The sequence below is a fragment of the Thalassophryne amazonica genome, chromosome 13 (assembly GCF_902500255.1).
Source record: "Thalassophryne amazonica chromosome 13, fThaAma1.1, whole genome shotgun sequence".
Taxonomy (NCBI): Eukaryota; Metazoa; Chordata; class Actinopteri; order Batrachoidiformes; family Batrachoididae; genus Thalassophryne; species Thalassophryne amazonica.
This window is the reverse complement of record NC_047115.1, coordinates 99,220,474-99,247,747: the sequence shown is the minus strand read 5'-3', so window position 1 is coordinate 99,247,747 and position 27,274 is coordinate 99,220,474. Positions and strand designations below refer to the sequence as shown.

At 43.4% G+C, this 27,274-nt stretch overlaps 1 protein-coding gene across 1 annotated transcript in view; it reads left to right on the top strand.

Annotated features, from left to right (window-relative positions):
- Positions 1–20,507, top strand: part of vps8 (VPS8 subunit of CORVET complex) — a 371,669-nt gene extending 351,162 nt beyond the window's left edge. Inside the window, exons 43-46 of the mRNA XM_034184542.1 lie at positions 4,873–4,923; positions 12,637–12,717; positions 13,130–13,284; positions 20,336–20,507. Coding sequence (XP_034040433.1) covers positions 4,873–4,923; positions 12,637–12,717; positions 13,130–13,246 — 249 coding nt within the window. The 3' untranslated portion in view covers positions 13,247–13,284; positions 20,336–20,507. The remainder of the gene's footprint in view (positions 1–4,872; positions 4,924–12,636; positions 12,718–13,129; positions 13,285–20,335) is intronic.
- Positions 20,508–27,274: the final 6,767 nt, after the last annotated feature.

Here is a 27,274-nt window from a genome sequence, read left to right as displayed (position 1 = left end):
AGCGCATATTAAACAAATATGTAGGACTGCTTTTTTGCATTTACGCAATATCTCTAAAATCAGAAAGGTCTTGTCTCAGAGTGATGCTGAAAAACTAATTCATGCATTTATTTCCTCTAGGCTGGACTATTGTAATTCATTATTATCAGGTTGTCCTAAAAGTTCCCTAAAAAGCCTTCAGTTAATTCAAAATGCTGCAGCTAGAGTACTGACGGGGACTAGAAGGAGAGAGCATATCTCACCCATATTGGCCTCTCTTCATTGGCTTCCTGTTAATTCTAGAATAGAATTTAAAATTCTTCTTCTTACTTATAAGGTTTGAATAATCAGGTCCCATCTTATCTTAGGGACCTCGTAGTACCATATCACCCCAATAGAGCGCTTCGCTCTCAGACTGCAGGCTTACTTGTAGTTCCTAGGGTTTGTAGGAGTAGAATGGGAGGCAGAGCCTTCAGCTTTCAGGCTCCTCTCCTGTGGAACCAGCTCCCAATTCAGATCAGGGAGACAGACACCCTCTCTACTTTTAAGATTAGGCTTAAAACTTTCCTTTTTGCTAAAGCTTATAGTTAGGGCTGGATCAGGTGACCCTAAACCATCCCTTAGTTATGCTGCTATAGACGTAGACTGCTGGGGGGTTCCCATGATGCACTGTTTCTTTCTCTTTTTGCTCTGTATGCACCACTCTGCATTTAATCATTAGTGATCGATCTCTGCTCCCCTCCACAGCATGTCTTTTTCCTGGTTCTCTCCCTCAGCCCCAACCAGTCCCAGCAGAAGACTGCCCCTCCCTGAGCCTGGTTCTGCTGGAGGTTTCTTCCTGTTAAAAGGGAGTTTTTCCTTCCCACTGTAGCCAAGTGCTTGCTCACAGGGGGTCGTTTTGACCGTTGGGGTTTTACATAATTATTGTATGGCCTTGCCTTACAATATAAAGCGCCTTGGGGCAACTGTTTGTTGTGATTTGGCGCTATATAAAAAAATTGATTGATTGATTGATGTCGTGAACGTACTGAGATTACCCTATCATACTCATAATGCACTGGGCACAGCATGTCCACACTAAAACCTTAACAATTAGCGTATTACTTTCAAATTAAAACATATATCTGATATTTTCACATTATAAAACTTCAGACGTGACGTTAATTTAAATAACTTGTCCAAAATTAGTTTGGTTAAAATTTGAACCATAAGTTAAACATGTATGCCTCTGGATGACTTGGGTGATATTGGCCGCGTATCAGTATGGTGTTAAAAGAAATGAGTTTTTTTTGTGACCAGTTCTACTTTGACTGCAGAGGATAGAGCAGTTTCTTCTTGAAGCAGCTCGTCTCTGTTTTGCAGAAGGTAGAACTACACATCAGCTATGAAACATTTAACAGGTAGGTGCTCAACTGATTTTAAATTTTATAAGTGTTTGTAGCTGTTCAGCTTTGTTTACCACGTTAACGGTATAAAAATTATCGGACAAAAATCTATCGGAAGATAATTAGTCCGATAATTGTTGTCAAAGTTATTTGAAAAGATAATCTGATAATGAAAACATTATCTTCGATAATTATCGGTTATCGGAACTGTGCCCACCACTGATTATAAACAATACTAGGTGGGAGGTCACTGTGATTCTCATCGGCTGAGATGGATTTAATCATTTTCCAAAATTTTTTGAGGTCATTTAAGTTTTCCGTTGTTGTTGAGAGGTAAAAGTGGGATTTGGCTTTTTCGATCAGAAAAGTAAAACAATTTCTGAGTCTCCTGAACGTAAGCCAATCAGCCTCAGACCCAGTGTATCTGCCCGTAGCCCAAGCTAGATCTTTTTTTCCGTAAAAGGTCAGATAGCTCAGGCGTGAACCATAGGTTATCTATTCCTTTGACTTTATACCTCCTAAGGGGAGTGTGTTTGTCAACAAGAGCGGAGAAACCTTCATGGAAGAACTCCCGCGCAATCTGTACATCATTACATAGTTCAATTTGATCCCAGTCAAGGTCATATAAGTCGAGAAGAAATGCCTGTTCAACAAATGCCTTCATGTTGCGTTTGATTACAAAGCGGGGTTTCATTTTTAGGACCTTTGCATTCCTCACTGTGGCTATCACACAATGGTCACTTATAGCATTGGTGAAGATGCCTGTCATGGAATACTTGTGTGGAGCATTAGTCAAGAACAAGTTGATTAGTGAAGATTTGTCAGGGGATTTAAGATTGGGATGTGTGGGGCTCTCTGTGAGCTGTGTAAGATATCTTTTTGGACTGTGACATAGTTGCACATATGACAAGACTTTTCTGAAACAACAAAGTTGGTCTCTAAGACAAAGATACAAACAAGATACAACCAGTTAGCATAGTTAAAAAAAATCCACGTAAAATAATGACGTGCTTGCACAGTTAGATTGCTGAGTAGAGCAACCGTTTGAGGGTTTGGGTTAGGGTTAGCCCTAGGGTTAACCCTAACCCTAACTATTGGAGGGGAGTACACATTCCCTGATTTGTACACACCATTAGAGCCGGCAAAGTCCCAGAGAGTCACGTCAACAACAAGCAAGGCCAGGTTTAAACGCATTGCCTTTGTATGGACTTCACTGGGAAGGGAGAGAGTAGTTCACGGAAGTCAGTGTGTACAGTAAAGAGATAGCTGCAGCCACAAAGCTGAGAGAGGCTAGCTGCTACGGGGCTGATCAACACTATAGCAGGACTAGTAGGAGCTGGTAGCCAGTAAGAAGCCAGCTAGCCTGATGGAGGGTGGTTGCTCCTGAGGTAGAGGCTGATAGCCTTGTGGAGGCCGGCTATGCAGAGCTGGAGGCTAGTAGCCTGGTGGACGTTAGCTATAGTAAAGCTGGAGGTAGGTGGCCTGGTGGGGGTCGGCTACTGCAGAGCTGGGAGCAAGTATCCTGGTGGAGGTTAGCTGTAGCAGAGCCAAAGGCAGTTTGCCTGAAGGAGGTCGGCTACTGCGGAGCTGGAGGCTAGTAGCCTGTTGAAGGTTAGCTGTAGCAAAGGTGGAGGCTGGCTACTGCAGAGGAGACTAACAGTCTGGTGGAGGTTAGCTTAGCACAGCGGTCTGAGGAAAGCTGCTACAGGGCTAATAGATACCAAAAAATGCCCAGGCCTCAAACAATTCAGTGCCAAAGTAGGCCTCAAACCGAGCTGAGACGAAGTAATTCAAAAGTATAAAAAAAAATAAGTCCCAAATAACTTATCAGCATATCAAAAAGAGCTTGCAAAGTGTCCCATATTCAACCCGTTATCAGTGATGCTGGTAACGCGTTACTCTAATCTGACAACTTTTTTTAGTAATGAGTAATCTAACGTGTTAATCTTTCCAAATCAGTAATCAGATTAAAGTTACTTCTCCAAGTCACTCTGCGTTACTATTATTTTTGCATTGTGGGTCGATAGCAGCATTAAACTTGGTCCGTGGGCAGGAGGTCAGGGTTCGACTGAACTACCCACTTTAAGAGAGCTGTGAGCTTTTCATCCACGGTTTTCTGCAGCAGCTACGACTCGTCCTCACCTCTTAAAGCGCAGTGACAACAGCACACCTGCACTGAGCTTTACAAAGACATTTTTATGCTATTTTTTCTCCTTTATTTAGAATTCTGAGCTGAGCCTCTCCATATCTGCTCACTAAAAACAGCTGATCCTCTGCAACGCGTCAACAACTAACACTATTTTCCACTCAAATGCACGTAAACTCTCTTTCTGAGGACCACATGATGTGAAAACACAATAAAACTTTCTTACCTGTAAATCTGGTCATGTTTTCTGCATAAATCCCAAAGACGTATCGTTATCTTTGGCTGCTTTCAGTGATGCTGGTATTTGGTTAGACTCTTTCTCTCCGATTGTTCTGTCTGAGTTATTTTCATTAGTTACTTCATCCAAACCATCAACATGTTTATTAGACCCCATTCCTACCAGGCTGCTCAAGGAAGCCCTACCATTAATTAATGCTTCGATCTTAAATATGATCAATCTGTCTTTATTAGTTGGCTATGTACCACAGGCTTTTAAGGTGGCAGTAATTAAACCATTACTTAAAAAGCCATCACTTGACCCAGCTATCTTAGCTAATTATAGGCCAATCTCCAACCTTCCTTTTCTCTCAAAAATTCTTGAAAGGGTAGTTGTAAAACAGCTAACTGATCATCTGCAGAGGAATGGTCTATTTGAAGAGTTTCAGTCAGGTTTTAGAATTCATCATAGTACAGAAACAGCATTAGTGAAGGTTACAAATGATCTTCTTATGGCCTCAGACAGTGGACTCATCTCTGTGCTTGTTCTGTTAGACCTCAGTGCTGCTTTTGATACTGTTGACCATAAAATTTTATTACAGAGATTAGAGCATGCCATAGGTATTAAAGGCACTGCGCTGCGGTGGTTTGAATCATATTTGTCTAATAGATTACAATTTGTTCATGTAAATGGGGAATCTTCTTCACAGACTAAAGTTAATTATGGAGTTCCACAAGGTTCTGTGCTAGGACCAATTTTATTCACTTTATACATGCTTCCATTAGGCAGTATTATTAGAAAGCATTGATCTCCGTTTCAAGGTCACCAGTGGTTGAATTTGTTTTGAAGGCTGGCGACCGTGACCGACTTTTTATGGTCACTGTTTTTTCCACATCCTCTAAATAAATATTATGCCACTCTCCAATTTTTTCATTGTTTGATGTAAACTGGGATATATCCCAGTTTACATCAAACACATAAGGCTTCAACCAAATACCCACCCCATACAAGTACATATTACTGCACTTTGCATGGAAAATAATACTGCGCACGGGGCATTTCGTGATGAATGTCTCTAGTTTTCTGTCTTGAATTGTTTGCCTGTTCATTGTAATGGGACTCGTTCTGTTGTTTCTTTGTTTCAGACTCGTGTGACATCAGCGCATCATGTGACAGGAGCAGACGTTCATAACTCGGTAATATGTAGACTCACTTTTCCTTGAATTGCTTCATCTCAGTTACAGTGTGATGGATCACCGAATGTCTCCCTCTAAAACATCTGTGCTTTAGAATGCTTTTTTACTTCTCTGTCATGTCTTAATTGAACACAAGGTTGTGGGTTCATGAGACTCTGTTTATGGTTCCAGAAACGTGTCTTCAAGGGTGAAAATAATCAAACTTGATTGGTAGAAATGGCGGTGAATTGGAAGATGAAGCCATCAATACTGTCAATCATTCAACATTTACAAGATCCACTGGACATGATTTACAGCAAGCAGGTTTTTAAAAATTCCACACAGTGTAGGTCTTAACCCACGCCCACTGATTAGGTTTTTGACTGAGTGTGTGTGAAAAGATGACGTTGACAGAAATCGATCACTTTAAATGATTAACATCAGCTTTGTTTTGTGACCGATGTCGGTCCTGTGGCCCGTTGGCGTCTGTGTTTATCTCCGGATTTTGTGGCATCAAGTGGATGAGAGTCTCCGACTCCTCCTGAACAGGACAACAGTCCAACGCAGGTTACGTCCCCAGCTGAAGCCAGTTTGTGATTTACAGCTGGATGGACTAAGACAATGCAGATTAAGTGTCTTGTTCAAGGACACAGACAGGAAGCAGGAGTGGGATTTGAACCCAGTTCGGCTCCTGACCTACGTGTCCACCTGCTCCACATTTACCGTTGTCTTTGCTGTGCTCCAGGTGTTAGTTGACCGTTGTCTTTGCTGTGTTCAAGGTGTTAGTTGACCGTTGTCTTTGCTGTGGTCCAGGTGTTAGGTGACCGTTGTCTTTGCTGTGCTCAAGGTGTTAGTTGACCGTTGTCTTTGCTGTGGTCCAGGTGTTAGGTGACCGTTGTCTTTGCTGTGGTCCAGGTGTTAGGTGACCGTTGTCTTTGCTGTGCTCAAGGTGTTAGTTGACCGTTGTCTTTGCTGTGGTCCAGGTGTTAGGTGACCGTTGTCTTTGCTGTGGTCCAGGTGTTAGGTGACCGTTGTCTTTGCTGTGCTCCAGGTGTTAGTTGACCTTTGTCTTTGCTGTGGTCCAGGTGTTAGTTGACCGTTGTCTTTGCTGTGGTCCAGGTGTTAGGTGACCGTTGTCTTTGCTGTGCTCCAGGTGTTAGTTGACCGTTGTCTTTGCTGTGGTCCAGGTGTTAGGTGACCGTTGTCTTTGCTTTGGTCCAGGTGTTAGTTGACCGTTGTCTTTGCTTTGGTCCAGGTGTTAGTTGACCGTTGTCTTTGCTATGCTCCAGGTGTTAGTTGACCTTTGTCTTTGCTTTGCTCCAGCTGTTAGTTGACCGTTGTCTTTGCTTTGGTTCAGGTGTTAGTTGACCGTTGTCTTTGCTTTGGTCCAGGTGTTAGTTGACCGTTTGCTTTGCTCCAGGTGTTAGTTGACCGTTGTCTTTGCTGTGCTCCAGGTGTTAGTTGACCGTTGTCTTTGTTGTGCTCCAGGTGTTAGGTGACCATTGTCTTTGCTGTGCTCCAGGTGTTAGGTGACCGTTGTCTTTGCTGTGATCCAGGTTTTAGTTGACTGTTGTCTTTGCTGTGATCCAGGTTTTAGTTGACTGTTGTCTTTGCCGTGGTCCAGGTGTTAGTTGACCATTGTCTTTGCTTTGCTCCAGGTGATAGTTGACCGTTGTCTTTGCTTTAGTCCAGGAGTTAGTTGACCGTTGTCTTTGCTTTGCTCCAGGTGTTAGTTGACCGTTGTCTTTGCTTTAGTCCAGGTGTTAGTTGACCGTTGTCTTTGCTTTGGTCCAGGTGTTAGTTGACCGTTGTCTTTGCTTTAGTACAGGTGTTAGTTGACCGTTGTCTTTGCTTTGCTCCAGGTGTTAGTTGACCGTTGTCTTTGCTTTAGTCCAGGTGTTAGTTGACCGTTGTCTTTGCTTTGCTCCAGGTGTTAGTTGACCGTTATCTTTGCTTTAGTCCAGGTGTTACTTGACCGTTGTCTTTGCTGTGCTCCAGGTGTTAGTTGACCGTTGTCTTTGCTTTGGTCCAGGTGTTAGTTGACCGTTGTCTTTGCTTTGGTCCAGGTGTTAGTTGACCGTTGGCTTTGCTTTGGTCCAGGTGTTAGTTGACCGTTGTCTTTGGTTTGCTCCAGGTGTTAGTTGACCGTTGTCTTTGCTTTGGTCCAGGTGTTAGTTGACCGTTGTCTTTGCTGTGCTCCAGGTGTTAGTTGACCTTTGTCTTTGCTTTGCTCCAGCTGTTAGTTGACCGTTGTCTTTGCTTTGGTTCAGGTGTTAGTTGATCGTTGTCTTTGCTTTGCTCCAGGTGTTAGGTGACCATTGTCTTTGCTTTGGTCCAGGTGTTAGTTGACCGTTGTCTTTGCTTTGCTCCGGGTGTTAGTTGACCGTTATCTTTGCTTTAGTCCAGGTGTTAGTTGACCGTTGTCTTTGCTGTGCTCCAGGTGTTAGTTGACCGTTGTCTTTGCTTTGGTCCAGGTGTTAGTTGACCGTTGTCTTTGCTGTGCTTCAGGTGTTAGTTGACCGTTGTCTTTGCTTTGGTCCAGGTGTTAGTTGACCGTTGTCTTTGGTTTGCTCCAGGTGTTAGTTGACCGTTGTCTTTGCTTTGGTCCAGGTGTTAGTTGACCGTTGTCTTTGCTGTGCTCCAGGTGTTAGTTGACCTTTGTCTTTGCTTTGCTCCAGCTGTTAGTTGACCGTTGTCTTTGCTTTGGTTCAGGTGTTAGTTGACCGTTGTCTTTGCTTTAGTCCAGGTGTTAGTTGACCGTTGTCTTTGCTGTGCTCCAGGTGTTAGTTGACCGTTGTCTTTGCTTTAGTCCAGGTGTTAGGTGACCGTTGTCTTTGCTGTGGTCCAAGTGTTAGTTGACCATTGTCTTTGCTGTGCTCCAGGTGTTAGTTGCCCGTTGTCTTTGCTTTGCTCCAGGTGTTAGGTGACCGTTGTCTTTGCTGTGGTCCAAGTGTTCGTTGACTGTTGTCTTTGCTGTGCTCCACGTGTTAGTTGACCGTTGTCTTTGCTTTGGTCCAGGTGTTTGGTGACCGTTGTCTTTGCTGTGGTCCAGGTGTTAGTTGACCGTTGTCTTTGCTGTGGTCCAGGTGTTAGGTGACCGTTGTCTTTGCTGTGCTCCAGGTGTTAGTTGACCGTTGTCTTTGCTGTGGTCCAGGTGTTAGGTGACCGTTGTCTTTGCTGTGCTCCTGGTGTTAGTTGACCGTTGTCTTTGCTTTGGTCCAGGTGTTAGTTGACCGTTGTCTTTGCTTTGGTCCAGGTGTTAGTTGACCGTTGTCTTTGCTGTGCTCCAGGTGTTAATTGACCGTTGTCTTTGCTTTGGTCCAGGTGTTAGTTGACCGTTGTCTTTGCTTTGGTCCAGGTGTTAGTTGACCGTTGTCTTTGCTGTGCTCCAGGTGTTAGTTGACCTTTGTCTTTGCTTTGCTCCAGCTGTTAGTTGACCGTTGTCTTTGCTTTGGTTCAGGTGTTAGTTGACCGTTGTCTTTGCTTTGGTCCAGGTGTTAGTTGACCGTTTGCTTTGCTCCAGGTGTTAGTTGACCGTTGTCTTTGCTGTGCTCCAGGTGTTAGTTGACCGTTGTCTTTGTTGTGCTCCAGGTGTTAGGTGACCATTGTCTTTGCTGTGCTCCAGGTGTTAGGTGACCGTTGTCTTTGCTGTGATCCAGGTTTTAGTTGACTGTTGTCTTTGCTGTGATCCAGGTTTTAGTTGACTGTTGTCCTTGCCGTGGTCCAGGTGTTAGTTGACCATTGTCTTTGCTTTGCTCCAGGTGATAGTTGACCGTTGTCTTTGCTTTAGTCCAGGAGTTAGTTGACCGTTGTCTTTGCTTTGCTCCAGGTGTTAGTTGACCGTTGTCTTTGCTTTAGTCCAGGTGTTAGTTGACCGTTGTCTTTGCTTTGGTCCAGGTGTTAGTTGACCGTTGTCTTTGCTTTAGTACAGGTGTTAGTTGACCGTTGTCTTTGCTTTGCTCCAGGTGTTAGTTGACCGTTGTCTTTGCTTTGGTCCAGGTGTTAGTTGACCGTTGTCTTTGCTTTGGTCCAGGTGTTAGTTGACCGTTGTCTTTGCTGTGCTCCAGGTGTTAATTGACCGTTGTCTTTGCTTTGGTCCAGGTGTTAGTTGACCGTTGTCTTTGCTTTGGTCCAGGTGTTAGTTGACCGTTGTCTTTGCTGTGCTCCAGGTGTTAGTTGACCTTTGTCTTTGCTGTGCTCCAGGTGTTAGTTGACCGTTGTCTTTGCTTTGGTCCAGGTGTTAGTTGACCGTTGTCTTTGCTGTGCTTCAGGTGTTAGTTGACCGTTGTCTTTGCTTTGGTCCAGGTGTTAGTTGACCGTTGTCTTTGGTTTGCTCCAGGTGTTAGTTGACCGTTGTCTTTGCTTTGGTCCAGGTGTTAGTTGACCGTTGTCTTTGCTGTGCTCCAGGTGTTAGTTGACCTTTGTCTTTGCTTTGCTCCAGCTGTTAGTTGACCGTTGTCTTTGCTTTGGTTCAGGTGTTAGTTGACCGTTGTCTTTGCTTTAGTCCAGGTGTTAGGTGACCGTTGTCTTTGCTGTGGTCCAAGTGTTAGTTGACCATTGTCTTTGCTGTGCTCCAGGTGTTAGTTGCCCGTTGTCTTTGCTTTGCTCCAGGTGTTAGGTGACCGTTGTCTTTGCTGTGGTCCAAGTGTTCGTTGACCGTTGTCTTTGCTGTGCTCCACGTGTTAGTTGACCGTTGTCTTTGCTTTGGTCCAGGTGTTAGTTGACCGTTGTCTTTGCTGTGGTCCAGGTGTTAGGTGACCGTTGTCTTTGCTGTGCTCCAGGTGTTAGTTGACCGTTGTCTTTGCTGTGGTCCAGGTGTTAGTTGACCGTTGTCTTTGCTGTGGTCCAGGTGTTAGGTGACCGTTGTCTTTGCTGTGCTCCAGGTGTTAGTTGACCGTTGTCTTTGCTGTGGTCCAGGTGTTAGGTGACCGTTGTCTTTGCTGTGCTCCTGGTGTTAGTTGACCGTTGTCTTTGCTTTGGTCCAGGTGTTAGTTGACCGTTGTCTTTGCTTTGGTCCAGGTGTTAGTTGACCGTTGTCTTTGCTGTGCTCCAGGTGTTAATTGACCGTTGTCTTTGCTTTGGTCCAGGTGTTAGTTGACCGTTGTCTTTGCTTTGGTCCAGGTGTTAGTTGACCGTTGTCTTTGCTGTGCTCCAGGTGTTAGTTGACCTTTGTCTTTGCTTTGCTCCAGCTGTTAGTTGACCGTTGTCTTTGCTTTGGTTCAGGTGTTAGTTGACCGTTGTCTTTGCTTTGGTCCAGGTGTTAGTTGACCGTTTGCTTTGCTCCAGGTGTTAGTTGACCGTTGTCTTTGCTGTGCTCCAGGTGTTAGTTGACCGTTGTCTTTGTTGTGCTCCAGGTGTTAGGTGACCATTGTCTTTGCTGTGCTCCAGGTGTTAGGTGACCGTTGTCTTTGCTGTGATCCAGGTTTTAGTTGACTGTTGTCTTTGCTGTGATCCAGGTTTTAGTTGACTGTTGTCTTTGCCGTGGTCCAGGTGTTAGTTGACCATTGTCTTTGCTTTGCTCCAGGTGATAGTTGACCGTTGTCTTTGCTTTAGTCCAGGAGTTAGTTGACCGTTGTCTTTGCTTTGCTCCAGGTGTTAGTTGACCGTTGTCTTTGCTTTAGTCCAGGTGTTAGTTAACCGTTGTCTTTGCTTTGGTCCAGGTGTTAGTTGACCGTTGTCTTTGCTTTAGTACAGGTGTTAGTTGACCGTTGTCTTTGCTTTGCTCCAGGTGTTAGTTGACCGTTGTCTTTGCTTTAGTCCAGGTGTTAGTTGACCGTTGTCTTTGCTTTGCTCCAGGTGTTAGTTGACCGTTGTCTTTGCTTTAGTCCAGGTGTTAGTTGACCGTTGTCTTTGCTTTGGTCCAGGTGTTAGTTGACCGTTGTCTTTGCTTTAGTACAGGTGTTAGTTGACCGTTGTCTTTGCTTTGCTCCAGGTGTTAGTTGACCGTTGTCTTTGCTTTAGTCCAGGTGTTAGTTGACCGTTGTCTTTGCTTTGCTCCAGGTGTTAGTTGACCGTTATCTTTGCTTTAGTCCAGGTGTTACTTGACCGTTGTCTTTGCTGTGCTCCAGGTGTTAGTTGACCGTTGTCTTTGCTTTGCTCCAGGTGTTAGTTGACCGTTGTCTTTGCTTTGGTCCAGGTGTTAGTTGACTGTTGTCTTTGCTGTGCTCCAGGTGTTAGTTGACCTTTGTCTTTGCTTTGCTCCAGCTGTTAGTTGACCGTTGTCTTTGCTTTGGTTCAGGTGTTAGTTGATCGTTGTCTTTGCTTTGGTCCAGGTGTTAGTTGACCGTTGTCTTTGGTTTGCTCCAGGTGTTAGTTGACCGTTGTCTTTGCTTTGGTCCAGGTGTTAGTTGACTGTTGTCTTTGCTGTGCTCCAGGTGTTAGTTGACCTTTGTCTTTGCTTTGCTCCAGCTGTTAGTTGACCGTTGTCTTTGCTTTGCTCCAGGTGTTAGTTGACCGTTATCTTTGCTTTAGTCCAGGTGTTAGTTGACCGTTGTCTTTGCTGTGCTCCAGGTGTTAGTTGACCGTTGTCTTTGCTTTGGTCCAGGTGTTAGTTGACCGTTGTCTTTGCTGTGCTCCAGGTGTTAGTTGACCGTTGTCTTTGCTTTGCTCCAGGTGTTAGTTGACCGTTGTCTTTGGTTTGCTCCAGGTGTTAGTTGACCGTTGTCTTTGCTTTGGTCCAGGTGTTAGTTGACCGTTGTCTTTGCTGTGCTCCAGGTGTTAGTTGACCGTTGTCTTTGCTTTCCTCCTGGTGTTAGTTGACCGTTGTCTTTGCTTTAGTCCAGGTATTAGTTGACCGTTGTCTTTGCTTTAGTCCAGGTGTTAGTTGACCGTTGTCTTTGCTTTGCTCCTGGTGTTAGTTGACCGTTGTCTTTGCTTTAGTCCAGGTGTTAGTTGACCGTTGTCTTTGCTTTGCTCCAGGTGTTAGTTGACCGTTGTCTTTGCTTTGGTCCAGGTGTTAGTTGACCGTTGTCTTTGCTGTGCTCCAGGTGTTAGTTGACCTTTGTCTTTGCTTTGCTCCAGCTGTTAGTTGACCGTTGTCTTTGCTTTGCTCCAGGTGTTAGTTGACCGTTGTCTTTGCTTTGGTCCAGGTGTTAGTTGACCGTTGTCTTTGCTTTGGTCCAGGTGTTAGTTGACCGTTGTCTTTGCTTTGCTCCAGGTGTTAGTTGACCGTTGTCTTTGCTTTGGTCCAGGTGTTAGTTGACCGTTGTCTTTGCTGTGCTCCAGGTGTTAGTTGACCTTTGTCTTTGCTTTGCTCCAGCTGTTAGTTGACCATTGTCTTTGCTTTGCTCCAGGTGTTAGGTGACCATTGTCTTTGCTTTGGTCCAGGTGTTAGTTGACCGTTGTCTTTGCTTTGCTCCAGGTGTTAGGTGACCGTTGTCTTTGCTTTGGTCCAGGTGTTAGTTGACCGTTGTCTTTGCTTTGCTCCAGGTGTTAGTTGACCATTGTCTTTGCTTTGGTCCAGGTGTTAGTTGACCGTTGTCTTTGCTGTGCTCCAGGTGTTAGTTGACCTTTGTCTTTGCTTTGCTCCAGCTGTTAGTTGACCGTTGTCTTTGCTTTGGTTCAGCTGTTAGTTGACCGTTGTCTTTGCTTTGCTCCAGGTGTTAGGTGACCGTTGTCTTTGCTTTGGTCCAGGTGTTACTTGACCGTTGTCTTTGCTTTGCTCCAGGTGTTAGGTGACCGTTGTCTTTGCTTTGGTCCAGGTGTTAGTTGACCGTTGTCTTTGCTGTGGTCCAGGTGTTCGTTGAAGCAGCGTTGGACCTTCCTCAGGAACAGTCTTGGGCTGAGCTCCGTTGTTTATATCGAGGACCGTCCAGGGTAGGGACACTCTTTGAGAAGACACAACGTCTCTGTCTGTCTCATTCTCTCAGGGAAACACTTAGTCTTTGAGTCATTTCACCATATAATTTTTTTTTTATTTGATTTAGTTCAATATCTGAGGTAAAAAAGAAATGGATTCCAGATAACGTAATGGGTTACACAAGTAATTGATTTCACAACATGTAATTGACTACAGGAAGAAGTAATCGATTACACAACTCACTAGTTATAAAAAAATTTAACAAATTATTTTATTACTTTCTATGGAAATTAACTTGTTTGATGACTCCAGACAAACCTTCAAACTCCACACACACAGAACAAATTCCATCAGTTAAATGAAAGAGCGGTTGTTTGTCAAATTAATGATGAAGAACCTTTGTTCTCTTTTTTTTATTCCTCCCTTTAGTTGGCGATTTTATCTGAACTCTCTCATGGCAACGAGAAAACGGGACTTCTCAGCACAACACAAACTTCATCAGATTTCCAACTTAAACTCTCACCTCCACCTCTGGTTGAAGAGTAGCACCATTGACACGGTCAAAGTGCTACCTGCAGATCTCTGTAGGTTCTCTGGTCTCTATAAGTTCTCTTGTCTCTGTAGGTTCTCTGGTCTCTGTAGATTCTCTGGTCTCTGAAAGTTCTCAGGTCTCCGGCATGTTCTCAGGCCTCTGTAGGTTCTCAGGCTTCTGTAGGTTCTCTGGTCTCTGTAGGTTCTCAGGTTTCTGTAGTTTCTCAGGTCTCTGGAGGTTCTCTGTCCCTCCCTGAGCCTGGTTCTGCTGGAGGTTTCTTCCTGTTAAAAGGGAGTTTTCCCTTCCCACTGTCGCCAAGTGCTTGCTCACAGGGGGTCGTTTTGACCGTTGGGGTTTTTCTGTAATTATTGTATGGCTTTTGCCTTACAGTATAAAGCGCCTTGGGGCAACTGTTGTGATTTGGCGCTATATAAATAAAATTGATTTGATTTGATCTCTGTAGATTCTCTAATCTCTGTAGATTCTCTGATTTCTGTAGGTTTTCAGGTCTCTGTAGGTTCTCTGGTTTCTGTAGGTTCTCTGGTCTCTGTAGGTTTGCTGGTCTCTGTAGGTTCTCTGGTCTCTGTTTTTTCTCAGGTTTCTGTAGGTTCTCTGGTCTGCGTAGGTTCTCTGGTCTCCATAGGTTCTCCGGTCTCCGTAGGTTCTCTTGTCTCTGTAGGTTCTCTCGTCTCTGTAGGTTCTCTCATCTCTGTAGGTTCTCAGGTCTCTGTAGATTCTTTGGTCTCTCTCGGTTCTCTGGTTTCTGTAGTTTGTCTGGTCTCTGTAGGTTCTCTGGTCTCTGTAGATTCTCTGGTTTCTGTAGATTCTCTGGTCTCTGTTGGTTCTCTGGTTTCTGTAGTTTGTCTGGTCTCTGTAGATTATCTGGTCTCTGTAGGTTATCTGGTCTCTGTAGATTATCTGGTTTCTGTAGATTCTCTGGTCTCTGTAGGTCTCTGGTTTCTGTAGTTTGTCTGGTCTCTGTAGGTTATCTGGTCTCTGTTGGTTCTCTGGTTTCTGTAGATTCTCTGGTCTCTGTAGATTCTCTGGTCTCTGTAGATTATCTGGTCTCTGTAGATTCTCTGGTTTCTGTAGTTTGTCTGGTCTCTGTAGATTATCTGGTCTCTGTAGATTCTCTGGTTTCTGTAGATTCTCTGGTTTCTGTAGATTCTCTGGTCTCTGTAGATTCTCTGGTTTCTGTAGTTTGTCTGGTCTCTGTAGATTATCTGGTTTCTGTAGGTTATCTGGTCTCTGTAGATTCTCTGGTTTCTGTAGATTCTCTGGTCTCTGTAGGTCTCTGGTTTCTGTAGTTTGTCTGGTCTCTGTAGATTATCTGGTCTCTGTAGGTTATCTGGTCTCTGTAGGTTATCTGGTCTCTGTTGTTTCTCTGGTTTCTGTAGATTCTCTGGTCTCTGTAGATTCTCTGGTTTCTGTAGATTCTCTGGTCTCTGTAGATTATCTGGTCTCTGTAGATTCTCTGGTTTCTGTAGTTTGTCTGGTCTCTGTAGATTCTCTGGTCTCTGTAGATTCTCTGGTTTCTGTAGATTCTCTGGTCTCTGTAGATTCTCTGGTCTCTGTAGGTTATCTGGTGTCTGTAGTTTGTCTGGTCTCTGTAGATTCTCTGGTTTCTGTAGATTCTCTGGTCTCTGTAGGTTCTCTGATCTTTGTAGATTCTCTGGTCTCTGTAGGTTCTCTGGTCTCTGTAGAGTCTCTGGTCTATGTAGTTTGTCTGGTCTCTGTAGATTATCTGGTCTCTGTAGGTTATCTGGTCTCTGTAGATTCTCTGGTTTCTGTAGGTTCTCTGGTTTCTGTAGTTTGTCTGGTCTCTGTAGATTATCTGGTCTCTGTTGGTTATCTGGTTTCTGTAGATTCTCTGGTCTCTGTAGATTCTCTGGTTTCTGTAGATTCTCTGGTCTCTGTAGATTCTCTGGTCTCTGTAGATTCTCTGGTCTCTGTTGGTTCTCTGGTTTCTGTAGATTCTCTGGTCTCTGTAGATTCTCTGGTTTCTGTAGATTCTCTGGTCTCTGTAGGTCTCTGGTTTCTGTAGTTTGTCTGGTCTCTGTAGATTATCTGGTCTCTGTAGGTTATCTGGTCTCTGTTGTTTCTCTGGTTTCTGTAGATTCTCTGGTCTCTGTAGATTCTCTGGTTTCTGTAGATTCTCTGGTCTCTGTAGATTCTCTGGTTTCTGTAGATTCTCTGGTCTCTGTAGATTCTCTGGTCTCTGTAGATTATCTGGTCTCTGTAGATTCTCTGGTTTCTGTAGTTTGTCTGGTCTCTGTAGATTCTCTGGTCTCTGTAGATTCTCTGGTTTCTGTAGATTCTCTGGTCTCTGTAGATTCTCTGGTCTCTGTAGGTTATCTGGTGTCTGTAGTTTGTCTGGTCTCTGTAGGTTCTCTGATCTTTGTAGATTCTCTGGTCTCTGTAGGTTCTCTGGTCTCTGTAGAGTCTCTGGTCTCTGTAGAGTCTCTGGTCTATGTAGTTTGTCTGGTCTCTGTAGATTATCTGGTCTCTGTAGGTTATCTGGTCTCTGTAGATTCTCTGGTCTCTGTTGGTTCTCTGGTTTCTGTAGTTTGTCTGGTCTCTGTAGATTATCTGGTCTCTGTAGGTTATCTGGTCTCTGTAGATTCTCTGGTTTCTGTAGATTCTCTGGTCTCTGTAGGTTCTCTGGTTTCTGTAGTTTGTCTGGTCTCTGTAGATTATCTGGTCTCTGTAGGTTATCTAGTTTCTGTAGTTTGTCTGGTCTCTGTAGATTATCTGGTCTCTGTTGGTTATCTGTTTTCTGTAGATTCTCTGGTCTCTGTAGATTCTCTGGTCTCTGTAGATTCTCTGGTCTCTGTAGATTCTCTGGTCTCTGTTGGTTCTCTGGTTTCTGTAGATTCTCTGGTCTCTGTAGATTCTCTGGTCTCTGTTGGTTCTCTGGTTTCTGTAGATTCTCTGGTCTCTGTAGATTCTCTGGTTTCTGTAGTTTGTCTGGTCTCTGTAGATTATCTGGTCTCTGTAGGTTATCTGGTCTCTGTAGATTCTCTGGTTTCTGTAGATTCTCTGGTCTCTGTAGGTCTCTGGTTTCTGTAGTTTGTCTGGTCTCTGTAGATTATCTGGTCTCTGTAGGTTATCTGGTCTCTGTTGTTTCTCTGGTTTCTGTAGATTCTCTGGTCTCTGTAGATTCTCTGGTTTCTGTAGATTCTCTGGTCTCTGTAGATTATCTGGTCTCTGTAGATTCTCTGGTTTCTGTAGTTTGTCTGGTCTCTGTAGATTCTCTGGTCTCTGTAGATTCTCTGGTTTCTGTAGATTCTCTGGTCTCTGTAGATTCTCTGGTCTCTGTAGGTTATCTGGTGTCTGTAGTTTGTCTGGTCTCTGTAGATTCTCTGGTTTCTGTAGATTCTCTGGTCTCTGTAGGTTCTCTGATCTTTGTAGATTCTCTGGTCTCTGTAGGTTCTCTGGTCTCTGTAGAGTCTCTGGTCTATGTAGTTTGTCTGGTCTCTGTAGATTATCTGGTCTCTGTAGGTTATCTGGTCTCTGTAGATTCTCTGGTCTCTGTTGGTTCTCTGGTTTCTGTAGTTTGTTTGGTCTCTGTAGATTATCTGGTCTCTGTAGGTTATCTGGTCTCTGTAGATTCTCTGGTTTCTGTAGATTCTCTGGTCTCTGTAGGTTCTCTGGTTTCTGTAGTTTGTCTGGTCTCTGTAGATTATCTGGTCTCTGTAGGTTATCTGGTTTCTGTAGTTTGTCTGGTCTCTGTAGATTATCTGGTCTCTGTTGGTTATCTGGTTTCTGTAGATTCTCTGGTCTCTGTAGATTCTCTGGTTTCTGTAGATTCTCTGGTCTCTGTAGATTCTCTGGTCTCTGTTGGTTCTCTGGTTTCTGTAGATTCTCTGGTCTCTGTAGATTCTCTGGTTTCTGTAGATTCTCTGGTCTCTGTAGGTCTCTGGTTTCTGTAGTTTGTCTGGTCTCTGTAGATTATCTGGTCTCTGTAGGTTATCTGGTCTCTGTTGTTTCTCTGGTTTCTGTAGATTCTCTGGTCTCTGTAGATTCTCTGGTTTCTGTAGATTCTCTGGTCTCTGTAGATTCTCTGGTTTCTGTAGATTCTCTGGTCTCTGTAGGTTATCTGGTGTCTGTAGTTTGTCTGGTCTCTGTAGATTCTCTGGTTTCTGTAGATTCTCTGGTCTCTGTAGGTTCTCTGATCTTTGTAGATTCTCTGGTCTCTGTAGGTTCTCTGGTCTCTGTAGAGTCTCTGGTCTCTGTAGAGTCTCTGGTCTATGTAGTTTGTCTGGTCTCTGTAGATTATCTGGTCTCTGTAGGTTATCTGGTCTCTGTAGATTCTCTGGTCTCTGTTGGTTCTCTGGTTTCTGTAGTTTGTCTGGTTTCTGTAGATTATCTGGTCTCTGTAGGTTATCTGGTCTCTGTAGATTCTCTGGTTTCTGTAGATTCTCTGGTCTCTGTAGGTTCTCTGGTTTCTGTAGTTTGTCTGGTCTCTGTAGATTATCTGGTCTCTGTAGGTTATCTGGTTTCTGTAGTTTGTCTGGTCTCTGTAGATTATCTGGTCTCTGTTGGTTATCTGTTTTCTGTAGATTCTCTGGTCTCTGTAGATTCTCTGGTTTCTGTAGATTCTCTGGTCTCTGTAGATTCTCTGGTCTCTGTTGGTTCTCTGGTTTCTGTAGATTCTCTGGTCTCTGTAGATTCTCTGGTCTCTGTTGGTTCTCTGGTTTCTGTAGATTCTCTGGTCTCTGTAGATTCTCTGGTTTCTGTAGTTTGTCTGGTCTCTGTAGATTATCTGGTCTCTGTAGATTCTCTGGTTTCTGTAGTTTGTCTGGTCTCTGTAGATTCTCTGGTCTCTGTAGATTCTCTGGTCTCTGTAGATTCTCTGGTTTCTGTAGTTTGTCTGGTCTCTGTAGATTATCTGGTCTCTGTAGATTCTCTGGTCTCTGTAGATTATCTGGTTTCTGTAGTTTGTCTGGTCTCTGTAGATTAACTGGTCTCTGTAGGTTATCTGGTCTCTGTAGATTCTCTGGTTTCTGTAGATTCTCTGGTCTCTGTAGAGTCTCTGGTCTCTGTAGATTCTCTGGTCTCTGTTGGTTCTCTGGTTTCTGTAGATTCTCTGGTTTCTGTAGATTCTCTGGTCTCTGTAGATTATCTGGTCTCTGTAGATTCTCTGGTTTCTGTAGTTTGTCTGGTCTCTGTAGATTCTCTGGTCTCTGTAGATTCTCTGGTTTCTGTAGATTCTCTGGTCTCTGTAGATTCTCTGGTGTCTGTAGTTTGTCTGGTCTCTGTAGATTCTCTGGTTTCTGTAGATTCTCTGGTCTCTGTAGGTTCTCTGATCTTTGTAGATTCTCTGGTCTCTGTAGGTTCTCTGGTCTCTGTAGAGTCTCTGGTCTCTGTAGAGTCTCTGGTCTATGTAGTTTGTCTGGTCTCTGTAGATTATCTGGTCTCTGTAGGTTATCTGGTCTCTGTAGATTCTCTGGTCTCTGTTGGTTCTCTGGTTTCTGTAGTTTGTCTGGTCTCTGTAGATTATCTGGTCTCTGTAGGTTATCTGGTCTCTGTAGATTCTCTGGTTTCTGTAGATTCTCTGGTCTCTGTAGGTTCTCTGGTTTCTGTAGTTTGTCTGGTCTCTGTAGATTATCTGGTCTCTGTAGGTTATCTGGTTTCTGTAGTTTGTCTGGTCTCTGTAGATTATCTGGTCTCTGTTGGTTATCTGTTTTCTGTAGATTCTCTGGTCTCTGTAGATTCTCTGGTTTCTGTAGATTCTCTGGTCTCTGTAGGTTCTCTGGTCTCTGTAGAGTCTCTGGTCTCTGTAGAGTCTCTGGTCTATGTAGTTTGTCTGGTCTATGTAGTTTGTCTGGTCTCTGTAGGTTATCTGGTCTCTGTAGATTCTCTGGTCTCTGTTGGTTCTCTGGTTTCTGTAGTTTGTCTGGTCTCTGTAGATTATCTGGTCTCTGTAGGTTATCTGGTCTCTGTAGATTCTCTGGTTTCTGTAGATTCTCTGGTCTCTGTAGGTTCTCTGGTTTCTGTAGTTTGTCTGGTCTCTGTAGATTATCTGGTCTCTGTAGGTTATCTGTTTTCTGTAGATTCTCTGGTCTCTGTAGATTCTCTGGTTTCTGTAGATTATCTGGTCTCTGTAGATTCTCTGGTCTCTGTAGATTCTCTGGTCTCTGTTGGTTCTCTGGTTTCTGTAGATTCTCTGGTCTCTGTAGATTCTCTGGTTTCTGTAGATTCTCTGGTCTCTGTAGGTTCTCTGGTTTCTGTAGTTTGTCTGGTCTCTGTAGATTATCTGGTCTCTGTAGGTTATCTGTTTTCTGTAGATTCTCTGGTCTCTGTAGATTCTCTGGTTTCTGTAGATTATCTGGTCTCTGTAGATTCTCTGGTCTCTGTAGATTCTCTGGTCTCTGTTGGTTCTCTGGTTTCTGTAGATTCTCTGGTCTCTGTAGATTCTCTGGTCTCTGTTGGTTCTCTGGTTTCTGTAGATTCTCTGGTCTCTGTAGATTCTCTGGTTTCTGTAGTTTGTCTGGTCTCTGTAGATTCTCTGGTCTCTGTAGATTCTCTGGTTTCTGTAGTTTGTCTGGTCTCTGTAGATTATCTGGTCTCTGTAGATTCTCTGGTCTCTGTAGATTCTCTGGTTTCTGTAGTTTGTCTGGTCTCTGTAGATTATCTGGTCTCTGTAGATTCTCTGGTCTCTGTAGATTATCTGGTTTCTGTAGTTTGTCTGGTCTCTGTAGATTAACTGGTCTCTGTAGGTTATCTGGTCTCTGTAGATTCTCTGGTTTCTGTAGATTCTCTGGTCTCTGTAGAGTCTCTGGTCTCTGTAGATTCTCTGGTCTCTGTTGGTTCTCTGGTTTCTGTAGATTCTCTGGTTTCTGTAGATTCTCTGGTCTCTGTAGATTATCTGGTCTCTGTAGATTCTCTGGTCTCTGTTGGTTCTCTGGTCTCTGTTGGTTCTCTGGTTTCTGAAGATTCTCTGGTCTCTGTTGGTTCTCTGGTTTCTGTAGATTCTCTGGTCTCTGTAGGTTTGTTTGTCTGCCTGTTGTCCTTCATTTCTTTGGGACTTTCTGTAAAATAAAATATCTTGTACAGTTTGGGTTTAGTTTGAGACAAACATGTCTCTGTGTCTTTTTCAGGGTTCTGTGTTTGTGAAAGTGAAGATGAAACCAGAAGTCCGGTTACTGTGCAGTACACTTCACGATATCTCTGACTGGAAAGACTGAGAACCTTCATCGATCAATCATCCTGTGTTGTTGTTTTTTATTTCTGATTGGCTCCGTGTCAAATGTTAATAAAAGTTTAAACGTCTCTGGTCTCGTCTCACGTCCTTAAAAAAGCCTGAATTCTTTGAATCAGTTGTAAATTTCTTTTAAATCAAGAGTTACTTGGAAAACAAATAAATTCCCTTTTCAGTTTAAAGTGAGTGAATAAAGTCCATCTTCACTTTCAAATGTAAAAAAGACAAAACCTGAGACAGGACACTGTCCACAGACTGAAGAGACTTTCTCAACTTAATCTCACTCAAGCCCAACAACAAAACGTCTTCAGATGCTGCATCTCCATTCTGTCATTTTTTTTGACAATGTCTTAAACTATGTCCATTTGAAACATGTCTGGACGTCCAACATGATGGAACAAGTTTATGTTCTTACAGTTTTTGCTTCATGGACCTGGAGCTGCATCACACCACTGCACCACTTCAAATAAAGGGGCAGGAGACCCTGAAGTCCTTTGGAAGAATAGACTCCACATTATTATGTCTTCAGAGGCAAACTGTCCTTCATGGACGTCTACATATAATGTCCACTGACTGATTAACACTTTAACAGTTAAAACACTAGCGTACGGCACAAGAACTCAAACGGGAACACGTTAGTAACTCGTGTTGTAACGGGAGACAAATGGACTTTTGAAAACTGACTGACCAAAACTTAACTTTTCAAGGTTATCCAAGGTCAAAGGTTATGGCAACTGAAAGTCCACATATGATCGATAGCAACGACACCCGTAACTGGGGTTCCTGTATTCTGTTATTTCAGGGAGATCAAAACGTCAGTCACGATGTCCCGTTTTAATTCCAGTGTGAATGTCACGATGACTCAACAGAAACAGTGCTCCTCCTACAGGTGGACACTGTCCCAGGGTCAGGGTCAGGGTCAAGGCAGGCCTGTGCAAAATAACGAAAAATAAAACAGTTTTTGAGAAAATATGGAAAATGTTAGAAAAGTACAGTTTTTGATGTTTTGGGGTCCATGGGATGATTCAACAATTGAGATTTTTTTTTGTTTTCTGTTTGTAGATCGTCCAGGAATTAATATGAGCAAAGCGGCGCAAACCTCGCTCATGGTACAGGAAGTCCCAAACAGGAAGTGCCAAATTTTGAGTCCACGGTGAAACAGGAAATGTCAAATGTTGAACACTTCCTGGAACGACAAATGAGATCTTGTGGAATCTCACAGGAACTCAGTGGCAAGTTCACACTGAAACAGGAAGTGCCAAATTTTGAGTCTACGGTGAAACAGGAAATGTCAAATGTTGAACACTTCCTGGCATGGGTGGAGGCCGGGGTTTCACTGGACTCCCCTGAAACCTGATTGGACACAGATGATTGACATATCACGGCACATGCAAAAAAAAAAAAAAAGGTGCATTTTGAAATCAGTGACACATATTGACTGCTAGGTCCCTCCAGTCCAGTAGTTGGTGATGTACAAAGGAAAAAGGTCCATTCAACCTTATTAGAAGAAGAAAACTCTGAACACGTCTTTTGAACCGTGGACTAATAATGACAAACTTATATCGGTGAGTAAACGACCGTATTTTACACCAGAAATGATTCCAGGTTATTAAAAGTGGCATTTCTCCTTTAATTCAGGTTGACTTATATATACGTGTTTCTCCAGTGATTTTAAATGAGCAGGCAGCTGTTGATTCATGAGATATAACTTGAAGACGATCCGGTTGAAAGAAATACAGGTCATTTACTCCTTTGTTCTGTAAAAAAACGTGTAACCTCTTAATGTTGCTGTCTGAGTGACACACCTGTAGATAAATACATCTAAAATAATCTCAAACTGAAAGCAAATCTCTACAACTTGATATAAATTAATTAAAAATCTAAAGTCCATCTTCCTGATGAAGTGGTGTAGAGGAGGATTTTCTTCAAAAGAAGACCTGAAAGTTCAGCTACAATTTGACAGAAAGTACATTTGAGATGAAAGTCTGGATTTGATGTTTTGGTGAAAGAAACTTTTGCATTTCTTCATAATTGATGTAAATAAAGTCCAAGACATATTGTTCATGTTTCCATCCCCTGACTTGTCTAAAGAAATCTGGCAATAAAGTTTTACAGATTCGCTTTCAGCTTGAGTTTAAGGAAGGTAATTTTAGAAATTTTTATTCTTTATTTTTTTATATATATTTCTAGTATTTAAAATGTCATAAATTAAAATGTGTGAGATTCCAAGTGTTCCACAGTATCCTAACCTTATGATGAGTGTAAAATGAGTGTGATATTATTACTGTTTTAAGAAGGTTTAATTTTCACAGTTTGGCTTTAAAAATGCATGTTTGAAACATTTCAAAACTGAAGCTGGACTGTCAGTAACAACGCCGGAAACCATCTTAATTTCTGGCAAAAAGGATGGCATCTGTCCACCCTCCTGGAGCCCCATGCTGGACTCCATTCAGGGACTCCAAGAAGGCCGAATACTTCAAACTGCTGTTTGGTGCACAGACACAAACACAGCCCCCCCCCCCCCCCCAGCAAAGGCGCAGCGACCCTCTCATCTACCGGGAAAAACTCCAACATGGTAGCGTTCAGACGGGGACATGTGAGCATCCACCCACTCGACGCCTCACACCCTGGACAACTCCAGACAAGAATAAGATCCAACTCCTGTGAAGGAGAGCAGTTCTGGACCCGAGGCCCACCAGATCTAACTGCTGTTGCTCCACCCCATGCATAAGCTCCGCCTCCTTCCCCCCACAGTGAGGTGACATGGAGATGGAAAGTCCACGTTGCTTTTTCAGGCTGTGCCCGACTGGGCTCCATGGCGAGCCCAGCCACAAGACACATTCTGACTGGGCCCAACTCCAGACAGGGCCCCGGGGTTCCTCCAGGCTGGGTTACGCTTCTTCTGCCTCATTTTTCATCAGGTCATTGTGAACCATTCTTAGTCTGGTCCTTCACCTGAGACCTCAGGAGACCCTACCAGCGGCACGAAGGCTCCAGACAGCACAGATCTCAGGTTCATAGCGGCTCACAGACCTCCTACACCATAAGGTGACGGTTCCCGGAGAGGAAGCCTTTCAATGAAACCTTACACTGGGTTTGAGAAAAACTGACCAGACAGATCGGAAGTATATTGATAAGTATGAAAAACTGCTGTTTTTGCCTACCTGGGGGCTGCGTTTCAGGTCAAGACCCCCCACGGAATATCAGTACAAATATCAGAAGAATTCATTGAACCGTTTTTGAGAAAATGTCTAGACAGTGCAAACAGCACATGAACCTTATGTATTATAACCTCTGTGTGTGTGTGTGTGTGTGTGTGTGTTTGGCTTCAGTCATGCAGAAACTGGCGAGCTGACATTTGCCGTTTGGTAAGTGTATGTATGTTGGTTCAAGGATGAACGCTGCCAAAATGTTAAATGTTACTGTGGTTCATGTTCGTTTAACAGGGTTTTTTGTGTTACTGATTTATTGTGTTTTTGTGGTTAATTGGTTTAGTCAGTTACGTCATGTGAACAGTCTGCTGAATTTTTAAAGGAGCTGTTCTGGTGAATTTTAACAGATGAAAAGATGATTTTATGTGGCTAAAAATGTCCTCATTTATACGTTTAATTGTTTCAAATCTTGGCCCTGAATGACAATTCATAACAAACTGTATCTAATTTATTGTGAGCAGACATTCCAAATCAGTGCTGATTAATAATGAAACCAAACAGTCGGTGTAAATCCTGGTCAAATCCCCTCAAGACCACACGACAAATGATGGGCTTTTTTTTCTAATTAAAAAAACAGATATGTTGATTTTCACTCAGTCCAACATAAAATCCAAGTTGACACAATCTACAGAACTGAAAGGAAGAACAAAAAAAAATCACGTACAGACAGTTCGAGCTCATTTGTGGCATTTTACTCTTAGTGAGTCATTTATGTGAATCCTGGTGAAACACGGCCCCGCCCATGTCCCTTATTAATGTCTTTAACCCTTTTTTTTCTATCTTCTTAGTTCATTTGAGTAGATATTCGGTCTGACATGTTCACCTGGTTTGTTCTGGGGGGGACTTGTATCGTGATCTACACAGACGGGGGGACCGATCAGACTGTGACACAGGATCTCACGCAAGAGATGTTTTCAGGAAAAGTAAAATTTTTACCGCCCTGTCATGAACCACCTGGCCTTTGTTTCATTAAGTGGTTTTATTTACGTTTACGGACACAAATGAACTGCGCTACTGAGCTACTTAGCATAGCGGCACTTCTTCACCGGCAAGCCGCGTGCACACCACACTGTTCAATAACAGCGAAGCCCGGTGGTTAATGTGAGAACTGTCACAAACACACCTCAATTTCTTTCTCACCGGATTTGAAATGATATCGACAGGTGACTAAATGAATCCAAAAAGTCGGAAAACCGCAGATCGGGAGTGATTCTCATCCCTGAATTGGTCATCTGGGGAACTCCTTGTCTCACCTTGTCCTTGGACTTTCTCGGTCTCTCCAGGATGCTGGTGATAAAGAAGGATGTTGATTCCTTCTTTGTTATGTTCTTCAATGCCATATACCAACACAGTGCAGAGTAGCTACCTAAACTCTGTGAGTGAGATAGATTATCTCATCAATAGCTTTACATCCTCATTGAGCACAACTTTGGTTGCTGTAGCTCCTCTGAAAAAGAGAGCTTTAAATCAGAAGTGCCTGACTCCGTGGTAGAACTCACAAACTCGCAGCTTAAAGCAGATAACCCGTAAGTTGGAGAGGAAATGGCGTCTCACTAATTTAGAAGATATTCACTTAGCCTGGAAAAAGAGTCTGTTGCTCTAAAAAAAAAAAGCCCTCCGTAAAGCTAGGACATCTTACTACTCATCACTAATTGAAGAAAATAAGAACAACCCCAGGTTTCTTTTCAGCACTGTAGCCAGGCTGACAAAGAGTCAGAGCTCTATTGAGCTGAGTATTCCTTTAACTTTAACTAGTAATGACTTCATGACTTTCTTTGCTAATAAAATTTTAACTATTAGAGAAAAAATTACTCATAACCATCCCAAAGACATATCTTTATGTTCAACTGCTTTCAGTAATGCTGGTATTTGGTTAGAAACAGCATTAGTGAAGGTTACTAATGCTCTAGTAACTAAAGGGCCTCTACTGGTGGTTGGCTCTCACTGCGGTATTGTATCACTTCCTGTTCCGGAGCACAGCGGTGTTTTTCTGTATCTGTTAGCTGTTTAATCTGCGCAGTTAGATTGATCTAGTTATCTAGATTACGATTTGTTTCCCAGTGTAATCTTTACGTGCCTTAACTAAAGCACTCCTTCTGCTGAATCACCTCTAAATTATTTACACATTATTCACTTTGCGTGTTTTTAGGAATCCGCTAGCTTAGCGTAGCTACTAGCTCTTAGCCGATTTAGCATGGCGGCTTCTCCTGTCTCTCCCGCACTTTTCTGCTCTGGGTGTGAAATGTTTAGTTATTCCTCAGCCTCCTTTAGCAGTAATGGTACTTGTAATAAGTGTAGCTTATTCGTAGCTTTGGAGGCCAGGCTGGGCGAATTGGAGACTCGGCTCCGCACCGTGGAAAATTCTACAGCTAGCCAGGCCCCTGTAGTCGGTGCGGACCAAGGTAGCTTAGCCGCCGTTAGTTACCCCCTGGCAGATCCCGAGCAGCCGGGAAAGCAGGCCAACTGGGTGACTGTGAGGAGGAAGCGTAGCCCTAAACAGAAGCCCCGTGTACACCGCCAACCCGTTCACATCTCTAACCGTTTTTCCCCACTCGACGACACACCCGCCGAGGATCAAACTCTGGTTATTGGCGACTCTGTTTTGAGAAATGTGAAGTTAGCGACACCAGCAACCATAGTCAATTGTCTTCCGGGGGCCAGAGCAGGCGACATTGAAGGAAATTTGAAACTGCTGGCTAAGGCTAAGCGTAAATTTGGTAAGATTGTAATTCACGTCGGCAGTAATGACACCCGGTTACGCCAATCGGAGGTCACTAAAATTAACATTAAATCGGTGTGTAACTTTGCAAAAACAATGTCGGACTCTGTAGTTTTCTCTGGGCCCCTCCCCAATCGGACCGGGAGTGACATGGGAGTGACATGTTTAGCCGCATGATGATATTTCAATGTCAACCGTGTTGGAATGGAACAAAGATGCTGAGGAAGCTTTTGTAAAAGTAAAACAAACATTAGTGTCATCCACAGTTTTGGCACTACCAGATTATAGTAAACCATTCATTCAAACAGTTGATTGTAAGAATAAGTTCATGACTAGTGTTTTGGTTCAAGTGTATGGCTCAAAATTAAGGCCAGTTGCCTACTACTCATCTAAATTGGATGCAGTAGCAAGTGCTTTACCACCATGTGTACAGGCTGTTGTTGCAGCCTCTATGGCTGTTCAAAGTAGCAGTAATGTTGTTCTATTCCATCAGTTGACACTGAAAGTTCCACATGCAGTTTCTGCACTTCTGTTGCAGACAAACATGAGCCTTTTGTCCCCAGCAAGACATCTTTCGTGCATGTCCTTGCTATTATCACAGCCACACCTTACGATAGAGCGATGTACAACATTGAATCCCTCCACATTGATACCTTTACCTGAGGATGGTGAGCCGCACAATTGTCTTGATGTAGCAACAGTTTGTACAAAAGCACGCCCAGACCTCCGGGACACACCCATCCCAAACAGTACAATCGTGTATGTGGATGGTTCTTCCACCAAAAATGCTTATGGACAAACGCAATCTGGATATGCTGTCGTCACAAATTCAGAAGTATTAGATTCGGCTTCATTGCCATCGTCATTTTCAGCACAAGCAGCTGAATTAGTTGCTTTAACTGCAGCT